Source organism: Anopheles maculipalpis, chromosome 3RL, assembly GCF_943734695.1.
Source record: "Anopheles maculipalpis chromosome 3RL, idAnoMacuDA_375_x, whole genome shotgun sequence".
Taxonomy (NCBI): domain Eukaryota; kingdom Metazoa; phylum Arthropoda; class Insecta; order Diptera; family Culicidae; genus Anopheles; species Anopheles maculipalpis.
The window spans coordinates 11,417,989-11,429,382 of NC_064872.1; the positions used below are offsets into that span (position 1 = coordinate 11,417,989).

Sequence of the window (11,394 nt, forward strand, 5' to 3'; positions counted from 1 at the left end):
ACTGAAAATGGTAAGCACAAAATTGATTCCAACCAACCAGCATGCGTCGATGGAAAACTTCCGCTCGGAATTGATGTTCAATTGTCCACTCTATGCGGTGCTGCTGCTGCTGCTCGTTTGGCATGATGTGAACACCCGACGACAAGACAGAAGGGAGGTGACAACGTCGAAAAACAATCGCCGAACGTATCGGAATAAATTGCTTTATAGATATTGCAATGGCCGTCGTTTCTTTACCACCAGCACTATCGTATCCAGCCGGGACCAATTCCCGCCCAGCCAGCAGCAGGACATTTTTTTACCGTTTTGCTCGACGGTGGTGAAGAAAACTTTGTTTCCCGCGCAGTAAAATAGAAAAAAAGCAACCAAACACGATCAAAATCGTTTAGGAAATTGAATGCTTGGGAACAATTTGGTACGGCTTCAATTGCGTATCAAAGCGGCACCATGTGCGCCTCGTGTGCGATTCGTATTTGGTCGTTGTTGTGGTTTAGATAATCACTACAGGTTGCCGCAAAAAATAAAGTGGCACAGAATTGTTATCATCTGTTTTCTTTTTAATATTTGAACACAAATAACAAAAAAAGGGTTCGGCGGGATGTTCGCATTCAAAAAGTTAATCAATTCTGGCAATTGATTGTTGTTGACGTTCATGCAGTTTTAAAGTTTGATTGAATATTTGCTAAACTTGAATGCGGAGAACAATTGGTTTGAAATTGACTCCGAAACATGGTTGACCGTTTTGGTTGTCTTATTTGAGAAGTGAATGTGCATCCGAAACTGTTTTACTCTTGGTGATTTTTTTCTTTAAGTTTGTATGCAAAATATTACTTAAAAGTCGTTTAAGCTAGTTTAAGCTGCTAGATTCTGCTGCCGGTCTGTTGCAATATAGAAAACCGTTATCAACGTAAGTTAGAAATTTTAATTACAAAAACTATTTATTTGACGGGCATAACAGACTAAACCTAGATGTACTTTTAATATGTTTGTAGTAAGCATGAAAGACGATAGGTTAAACGACAGTGGCGTCAATCTTTCAGCCAATACAACCGATTTCAAATCGTTCGTTCGTAGCAGAGACTGTCTATGTAGCTTTAAGTAAAACAAACAAAAAAGCAGTGAACACAAATATGGCATCATGAGTGTTTCCATCGTTGCAGAAGCCATTACTTTCGTGGATTTTCAAAATCCATGCTTTTCTATCTATTCAGCTGGCTTTATAGTAATTCCGTTCGAGTTTCAGCTATTAACCAATAGATGGCACTATCAGCGACTTTTTGCACTATGAACCAACCTCGTAGATGTAAAGGGTTAAAATAATTTTTATCTTTTTTTATAAAGTACAACATGTTTTTATGGCACTTTAATTTTATTGAACATATTGTCATTTTTTGACATGAAATATGTCAATAAGCCCAATGATGTTTGATTTGTTTTGGAGTTATTCCGGAATGTTGGAGTCGAAGCGAAAACTAGTTATCCTGAATGGGAAAAATGATGCTGTCTGACTTCCTGTCCCTATGCTCAACAATTTGTAGTCCTTAAGACTCAACGACTCTATAAAAATGCACAAGAAGAATTGTTCCATCGACGCGATTGCTCGTAAAGAGTGGTAATTTTCGTTATAAAGCAGGGGAGGAGTAATTTGGCAACAAAGTTCTGGAATTATTTCAACCAAAATCACCACCTTTAAATGCTCTTGGTCCTTTCGTTTAAATCAGCACAATCTCTACTTTGACTGCAACCGCACTTATGAAATTTTCAAATGTCCTTTTCTGTAACCAAACCTTTCTGAACGTTTTTGAGAGCACTGCGCCCAGTGTGATATCGATTGTCATTTTGTTGTCCACGTTTTGTTAGTTGGGAAAGCCGTCAACTGGGTCACTTGTGTAAACGTCAAAACACTCATCACAACACAAAAGCACGTGCATTGTTGTTCCACATGGTTCCTAGTCCGGCTACGGTGTTTTCCATTCGAATTCGCACGATAATTGTAGTGATTTTACCGATTATTTTACTTCAGTTGCCAATGTAAAGATGGCCACCAGTTTAGCAGCACAGCTGAAACGTTTGGCTGCGCCCCAAACGTCGGCGCAGCAGGATTTTCGCAAGAGCGCATCGATTCTGTTCGACGCCAAGGAAGCGGCATCCAAAGATCGGGAAGTAATATTCGATATTGGCGTGAGTGGGCTGGAGGAGCTGATACAAATGCATGGTGCATTTGCCCAGTTCGAGGACACGCTGTTCGACAAGAAATCAATCGATTTGCAGCGCTCCGTCGAAAATCAGGTGGTGAACGAAAAGCTTGACAATAACATCAAAAAGTTTTTCTACCACCTTTCGCCCTACTTTATGCTGCAGCCGGCACACAAGTGCCTGGAATGGTTGATACGTCGGTTCGAGATCCACAAGTACAATCGGGTTGAATTTGTGCATCTCATACTGCCGTACCATGAGACGCGCATTTTCGTCCGCTGTGTGCAAACAATGCAGGTGGAGGAGTATAATGATAAGCTAGCGTTTCTGGCTGCGGTCGGCAAGTCGGGTGTACCACCGTCCAAGCGTACCATCATTGACCATTGCATTAGGCATCCGACGTTTTTGAAGACGTATGGAAAGTTTGTTAGCAGTGCGGTGTTGGAACTGGGAAGCAAAGCGAATGCGCTGCAGGCAACTTTTGCCTTCTACAGCACAACAACCTTGGGCATGCTTCATAGCGTGGAAACTGTGACGGAAAACCAAGTTGTAGCGGTGCTGAATACTGTCGGCAAAGGACTCACATCGAGAGCGATCGATTTTGCTGCCGGTGCGTTCATGATTGTCGGACAGATGGTAGTGAAAACGAACCTGGCGGAAACGACGATCGAGTATCTGATTCGACGTGTTTGTGGCGTTCAGCATCCGGCATTAACTACCGAAGCGACCATGCTGCTGGTACTGATCTTCCAAACGCAGCACGAACGGATGGTTTCGATTTCGAAGGAGCTGATGGATGAAATTACACGCTGCAAATGGCTTACGCCGACACTGTGCACGGTAAAGTCGGACGGTGTCGATGTGATTGTGCTGTATCGTAAGCTGCTGGAGAAGTGTTTGTATGAAATATGTTGCACGACGGGATCGTTGGCCGAGTACAGCAACTTTTGCGAACATTTGATGCTGGAAATTCAACTGACCGACGAGGAGGCGGAAGATGTGATTCAGTAAGTAAACATCCAGCAACATCCAAAAGGTCTTTTTAACCGACTTTTTTTTCTCTTCTTCTCAGGTGTGTGTTGGATTCTTATTTTCACAAGGGTGACCAATCGGGTAAAGCATATAAACCACCAGCAAAAACCGTACAAGACGGAGACACGATCGATTTAGACACGGACGAAGAAGATTACGAGCAGAAGGATCAAAATGTGATCAAATGGTACTCGGATTTTTTGAAAAGCTTTGAACGCCAGTACCCAGTCGCATTCGATAAGGTTGTGAAGCGTGTCATGAAGGGCCAATATTCACACAAAAAGCGTAATGCGTTGCGAAATGTGTTAGGTGAGTGGTGAAACTTCCCTTTGACGCACTAAATAAGCAGACTTTTAACGAGTGTCTTACCCATTTTTTGTAGGATTCCTTCTGCAAGCGTCGTACAACGAGAACGAAACAAGTGTGTTCGAAAATCTCTTCCACTACGATGCCGAGCGGCGTAAGCACGCGGTTGAATATCTGGTCAAAAATATGCGCATCATAAAGCTAAAGAGCCGTGGCAAGATGGATCTGCTGCGGGACAGTGTGCGGGAGAGGCTGGAAGACGACAGCAACGAGGTAGTTGCGGAACTGCTTAAAATTGATCCTACCGAGCTGGTGAATGTGGTCGGTGCGGAAGAGTTGATCAGCAAACTGAGCAGTCTCGTGCTGAAATGTGCCGCCAATCAGACGCGCTGGAAATCGGTTACGCCACGCCTAATCGAACTGTTAACGGACGAGCGTATTTACAGTGCGGTCGATATGATCCGTGTCGTCGTTACGCTCTATCCACTGTTGTTCCCTCTTGGAGATGATCCTGTTGGGAAGCAAAATGCTGCCAGTTTACTATCGTCCACCTTTGGCCGGCAATATCTGGTGTCACAGTTTTATGGCAATGAGGCAAACTGCAACCTGATACTGGACATTCTACAGAATGCCGGTCAAAGCACGAACCCGATACAGGTATGCTTCAACATTTTGCTCCTCTCGTCTGCATTGCCCACACCGTGCTCTGTCGAGCAGGCGGACCGCGTACTGGATTATGCGGTGAAGCAGCTAACAAACCATCGGTTCCGTTACGCACACACGTCGGACATTCAGTGTTTGCGGGAGAACAAACTGCCCCAGGATCTGATTACGATTCCGATACGTTACATCATCGAGCGGGTGACGTTTGATCCGATCGTTGAAATGAACTTCGAGCGGCAAAGTGTCTCATTGAAGCTTCGGTTGCGGATATTTAACGAACTGCTGGAAAAGTACTGTACGATCGATGTGAAGCACGATCAGCTTCGTACGATTTTCCGGGATTTGCTCAAAAACTATCTAACCCGGCTTTATCCACAGCTGGAGGATAGAATAGAATTTCTGTCCCACTTTTACACCGTACATTTGATCGAATCGACTGCACATGATCAAACGTTCAATTTCCTGATCAGTCCCGCCTTTCAAATCCGTTGCCAGCGTCTACTAAACTCCATTCTGGAACAGTTGAATGGCACGACGGACTGCAAGATAACGAGCAACTCCTTCATCAATATCGTACTTTCGCTCACATCCGAATCGATGGTGGTTCGCGAGTGTGGCCTCAAAACGATCGAGCTTATCGTTGAGCTAAGGAAGGCGAACGGTCTGTCGAAGGCGTTGAATAGCTTCCTGCAGAAGCTGTTCGATCGGCGCGAAGAACTTACCATGGACAGTGAGCAACTTTCGTTGGTGGTGTTTACGATCTTCTTCGTGGAAGATGCGAAACCGTTAAAGCCAACGATCGAATGCTTTGTCGCACGTACCGCGGACCCTAGCACACCCACCTACATCGTGTGCGGTATAATGGACTTTATGAAGCTGCTTGACGATCCACTTGTGTTGGTCAATTCAGCCTCCAAGGGTGTAAGCATTGTGGAGCGTGTCAACAACGGCAAAGATCATGTACTGTTCGATGTGTACGAATCGAAGCTGTTGCAATTGCTGATCGGACGCTTCAATGTGGACATAAGCGAGCATCTAGCGACGAATGAAATCTGCCAGCGGCTGGTAACATTAACGTTGGCTTGCGACAAACCCTTGGTGTTGCCGTTGGAACGGAAAATCTACACTCCGGCCATTATGATGATTGAAGCACTCGGCGGAGAATTGTTTGAAACACTTCCCAAACCGTACACAAAGCAACTTCTCCAGTGTATCGTTGAAGCAGCAACACTCTCGGATCATCCGGAAACAAACTCTGCAACGGCGAAACTGTTCAAAAACAATATCATCAATGCGGAATTGGTGGTTGATATGCTGGCCGCTATGTACGATGGGCGGGCACAGGAATCGATCAGCAAACGGAACGAGAAGAGTAAAACGGGTCGTAAATCCATCATTTCCGTAGCTCCGTCCGAACAGGTACTTTCGTCGAAAGTGTGGAAGTGTGGTGTAACACTGCTGGAGTATTTACAAAACAAGAAAAAGCTAGAAAATGCTCATCTGCTCGTACCGAAGCTGTTCGAGTGTCTTAAATATTGTCTCGATTTCGAGGAACAATCGGCAGTTGAGTACGTCAAACAAATCATACTGTCTTTGCTGCTGTACTGCATCCAGAAGGTGGAACAGTTGGAAAGTGACAAGGCCGGAGACGTATCACCCTTCGTAAAAGCTAGCAGCATGTTTAAGGTCGAACAGATTGTTCAGTGCATTCGGGGCACACAAAACCCACAAACGCATCACCACGCGCTTTTGCTACTGGCACACGTGGCACGCTACGTACCGGAACAGGTGCTGCACAACATGATGGAAATCTTCACGTTCGTTGGTTCATCAATTGTCCGGCAGGATGATGCTTACAGCTTCCAGATCATATCGAAAATAATTGAAACGATCATACCAACGATCGCACTAGGCGGAGCAGAGTCCGGTACTACCTCTGCCGACCAGCAGATGGAGCAGGTTATTCCAATTTTAAAAATCTTTTCCGACATCATACTGGATGTGCCGGAGCATCGGCGTATCCTGCTCTACGTGAAGCTACTGCAAACGCTCGGTGCGGCACAGTATCTGTGGGTGTTTCTGGGCGTGCTGATCGAATCGGACGTTATGAAGGGTGGACAAAAGGCGGAAAAGCGTAATGCAGCTAAATCGCGTGCTGAAACTGAGTTATCCTTAAGCGAGCTGTCGAAGCGAATGGAAGTTGCACTGCTAATAGCGAGCGAGTTCGAACCAACCGTCATCATCCAGACGTGCACGAATCTGATCGATTATCTGCGCGATCTGCCGATGGAGATCGAAAAGCGCAAGGGTGAGGCAGAGCTGATAATGGAGGTGGATGCGGTTGATTCGACAATTTTCAACGTGAAAACGCACAACGGTCGACAGTTGAAGCATTTCAAGTACTCGCTGGTACAGTTTGTCGCCGGGCTACTGTCGTCGGTATTTGTAATTAACAAAATCGCTCAACTAACGGAGCAGGAAACGTTGGGCATGAAGAAGTACTACCAAAACCTTATCGTTGGTATATTAACGTACGTGAATGCGGTCTCCAAAATGCTCGACAGGCTGAAGGAGGAAGGTTCGGATGAAAAGATACCCCTCTACTGGCGGGCCATGCTGAATAACTGCTACGACATATTGGAAAGTACAATCTCGCTACTGTCCGCTGATACGTTGATTATCGTCGTGAATGGATTGCTAAGCCATCGGTTTTTGATGGTGCGCCGCAAGGTGATTGAACTGCTCAACAACAAGCTACAGTACAAGCAGGATTACTTCAATGCAACCCATTTCCCGGGGCTGCTTAATCTGTTCGATCCACTGATGGCGCTGGTGAAGAAGATGCACGAGGAAGAGAACGTTGTCGGGACGTCGTTCGAGCGCATGGTAATTGTACAGCTGAGCTACATAGCGGTGCGCCATCTCTCAAAGATACTGACGCAGCACGACACCAAGAAGGTGCAGTCGGTGTTGGCCGTGCTGATGAAGGAGTTGCAGGGCTACAAGAAACACTCCAACACGCAGATACTGTCCTCGCTGATCCTCTGCATCGGTGAGCTGTGCAGTAACCTTGGACCGTACTCGATCAACTTCCTGCCCCAGTTTATGCCGATGGTGAGCAAGTTTCTTAACGCTCAGCTACAAACGCGCGAACCGTTCGACATTCTTACCTCCAGTATTGTGCTGCTGACGGTGAAGATTGTCGATACGCTGGCACGATTCATTTCACCGTACCTGTGCGATATGCTGGTAGGCCTAACGAAGCTGTACGCGATGATCGAGCAAAAGAACGATCCACGATTGGCGAATATGATGTCACGGTTGGGGATGATTTGGGACAATCTTTCGAATACGATTTCACCGCGAGTTCTACTGCCAACGATCGAGGAAACTTACCATACGCTCGTTAAAGCCGGTGAGCTTACCGCCGTCGGACCACTGATGGCACTACTCTCGACCATGTTTAGTGGTATGAAGTCGAGCAACTTTGCCACGATTCGAAGCGAAGTGACGGACCTCTTCCTGACGGCTCTCCAGTTTCGGTGTTACAATTCATCCACAAACAAGTTTACGCTCGCAGCAATCGATGCGGCCGAAGCGCACGTTATCAAGGCGTTTGTGGTGTTGATACTGAAGCTGTCGGAAAGTACGTTCCGGCCACTGTTTTACCAAGTGTTCGAATGGTCCATCCGCGAAACGGCCAGCAATGACCGAGCAATAACGTTCTTCAATTTGTGCTGCCACGTGGCGGAAGCGCTTAAGTCACTGTTCGTGCTGTTTGCCAGCGATCTGATAGCGATTGCTGTCAAGCTGCTGAACGCAACGAATGCGGCCAAGGTCGACGGAACAGAGGTGAAGGAGCTGCATTTCGAGGTGGAATCGAAAAACGTGACATTGCTTCGCTACGTACTGAAGACGCTGTACTGCATCGTGCTGTACGACAATCAGAATTTTATCAATGCGGTACGGTTCGATATGCTGCTCGGACCGGTTACGGACCATCTGGAGAATGAGCTTATTATCGGCGAGCAAGAAATTCGCACCCTGGTAATAGACGTTCTCGCACAGATGGCTGTCGCGGTGATGGATGATTCGCTGTGGCGTCAGCTAAATTATCAGGTGCTGATGAAAACACGTAACAACGATGCACAAGTCAGGTAAGGACACGTGACGCGATGGTATGGGTGAATAGGTGGGGAAATAATAATTATCGTCTCTATTTTATGGTCGTTTCTTGCTTCGTTCCATTCGCAGATTATTCGCACTGGAGGCAGGCACAGAAATAGCGCGTAAGCTGGGCGAAAGTTACGCGCCGCTGCTACCGGAAACTATACCCTTCCTGGCGGAACTGATGGAAGACGATAATGAGGACGTTGAGAAAGCGGTGCACCATTCATGCCGTGAAATTGGCCGTGCAACCGGTGAAGATTTGCAGAAATACTTCTAAAAGTATAGACGACAGGGATTGCAGGATTGCCATTTAACGAATCGCAACGAAATGCGCGGACCGTCACTTTGTAATGTAACTGAAGTTGGCAACAATATAGAATCGGTTAAATGTAGAAACCTTTTGTCTAGTTCATGAATAAGGTTGACGATTTAAAGAGCATATCTTGTAATTGGATGAACCAGCACCAGGCATCAATGTTTACAGGTACATCCGAAACTCATTCTCATTACATTTGATTTGATTCAGCGTGCTCTCAGCATTGATCTACCCACATTTTGCACATGGAGCGCTGATGTCCGGTACCTGTGTAGTATAACAAAAAGTGTCACTAGATACAAGTCCACACAAGTACTCGCACCGTGGGTTCATCATGGCGCCTGGCAATTCGTTTCCGATTGAGCACTGGCAAACGGGACCGCGTGTAAATTCACTCGGTACCAATGTTTTCGAACAATTACGGTTGTTGTTCCCAGGGTAGCCTAAGATGGATGGTGTGCATCTTTTGCACCTTGCAAACTCACTGCGAGTGACGATCATATTCATGCTGTATTATGCACTGTAAACGATTTTAGATAACAGCTATCGTGTTTCGTAAGCTATGCCTGGTAGGTGTGTGTGCGTACTCTCGCTTTGCGTTGAATAATAAACTTCGTTAAGCCATCCGCACTCGTCGCCAGCCTTCGCAATCGTTAAAGAGCCTTCAGGAAACCTTCGTATTTACTCTTTCATTTGCTGGAGTACTCAGCGTCTTCTAAGAACGAAACGGAGCAGAGCAGAATCCGTCCGACCTGAGGACGTGTACGTAAAAGTGCGTGCTGCTAAATCGTTTTCCAGCTCGATTGAGCTTACACATGTTCGTCTAACGTCCAACGGAACGAGATTGTATGGTTGATGATGGGACGGAAGTAATGTTCCTACACGGTACGCGACATGGCTGAGAGTTAGGTTGACCGTAGCTGTGTGTAGTGTTTATTTGCTTTACGATAATACACCGTTGGGACACAATTGTTTCACACTAAGAAACGATCGGTCATACTGGGTGGCTGGAGCCCAGCCCTGTAAAGGTAGGTGATGATGGTGCACCCACACAAGTCATAGTAAGATGTTTGTAAATATTGACTAGGTTTAGAAATTTGACCACTAATCTCTATCCAGTGGCTGCTTTCCGGTGGACGCTTATGCTGGTATTGGTGTGTGGAAGCTGGACCACCGCCTCCGGTGTGCTGCAGGCTATTGAGTGCGAGTATCATTTAAGCGATTTAGTCATACTTTTGTGTTCGACCGGAACGAATTGTTGCGTCTAGTGTAGCGGAATGGTGCCAGATTCTTGTTTGCTCGTGATTTCGATAAGAACCTAGTTGTTTGTGTAAACTTGCTGGAGTACAAAATTAAAAAAAAAGGTCCAAAATCATCTGATAAGCTGGTTTCCACTCCTTAGTGGCGAGAGTACCCATCTTAGTGCGTCCAGTTGACGACCTCCAGTCGCGACAGTGATATCACAGTTCGAACCTGAGCTTTTTTATTATTTTTTAGGGAAATTTTGTTACAACTATGTGAATTTTTTGTTCCGAAGGATGCTCCACCAAAGTAACGTTCAGTGATATAAATTTTTGTGTATCTCCCATGGTACAGTGCGACCAAAGCATGGAGGCCAACGAGAGCCATTAAAAATAGATTAATATTTCCGACAGTCCTAGTAACACAATAAAACACACTATCGCAACGTTCAGTTCCGTTTTACACACCCCAGCGCCAAACCAGAAGGGACAAAACTAATATATTTCCGCCGGCAATGCTCGCTTCCCGAGGGTTTGCCCATTTTCGCGATCTATCTTTCTCACCTGCTCACCAACAGTAGTAGTGTGGCCCTAAATTTGAGTGGCCGAGCGGAACCATTCGTCCTGACCACCGTGTATGTGTGTGAGTGTTTTTTTACTCCTCTCCTTTCTTAGCATTGTGTTTTTATTCGTTTCGTTGTTTTGTATTTGCCTCCGAAAAAAGTGTCGGACGGCGACGAAGGTGAAGAAATTGCGTAGCAGCGGGTTCTCGGTCACTTGCAGTCATTACTTATGCGGTTCTGATATTTAAATATTTATTACTGTTTAGCAATTTATGGTCCGTAAATAACGCTCTGAAAGCTCCTTGGTATGTAATGTAGGGGGGGGGGGGGGGGGGAAGGAACGAAGCGAGTGTAATAGTGTACAGTGGGCGCAGCTTTAATGTGGTGTAATTTTTAATATCATTAATATGGAGTCGCATTTTTGAAGTGAAAAATATGCATTTTCCAACAAGAAAAAAATTCTTCTAAATTGTTTTATACACAATTGTACTTAATCAACAACATGAAATGCAGTAGAATACTCCGTAGCAATAATTGCGTCACTTACTGTAAATCGTATCAAAGTTCGTAAAGATGCTGAGCACCAAGGAAAGGGAGAGAAAATATGGAAAAGGCACCTTAGTAGGCTGAATTTGATCCTCGTCTTAGAAAGTCCTTATACTATCGTTCGATTACATAGGAACACGTGTTAAAGTGAGTGGGTATGTGTTTGCATCGTTTGCTTCGCAGTTCTATCCGGTATTCCCGTTTTCTTAATGCCAAAGCTGCTTGACCCTTGGTCACGTGTAGTGTGCTGTGTGGATTATATTATTGTGATCAGTAGAGTTACTTTGTAGTTAGTTCCTCGCTGAAATATCGTGATTGTGTGCATGAGAGTTCCCATCGCTAATCCGTTCAAACAACTGCT

General features: G+C 45.5%; 2 protein-coding genes across 2 annotated transcripts in view; one reads left to right on the forward strand and one right to left on the reverse strand.

Annotated features, from left to right (window-relative positions):
* LOC126560407 (methionine aminopeptidase 1D, mitochondrial) overlaps positions 1 to 11,394 on the reverse strand; it is a 312,884-nt gene that overhangs the window by 26,778 nt on the left and 274,712 nt on the right. The window lies entirely within an intron of this gene.
* Positions 1,993 to 8,653, forward strand: LOC126563754 (HEAT repeat-containing protein 1 homolog). Its single transcript, XM_050220456.1, has 4 exons — positions 1,993 to 3,203; positions 3,269 to 3,537; positions 3,611 to 8,354; positions 8,452 to 8,653. The coding sequence occupies exons 1-4, from the start codon at positions 2,038 to 2,040 to the stop codon at positions 8,642 to 8,644; spliced, it is 6,372 nt and encodes a 2,123-aa protein (XP_050076413.1). The 5' UTR covers positions 1,993 to 2,037; the 3' UTR covers positions 8,645 to 8,653.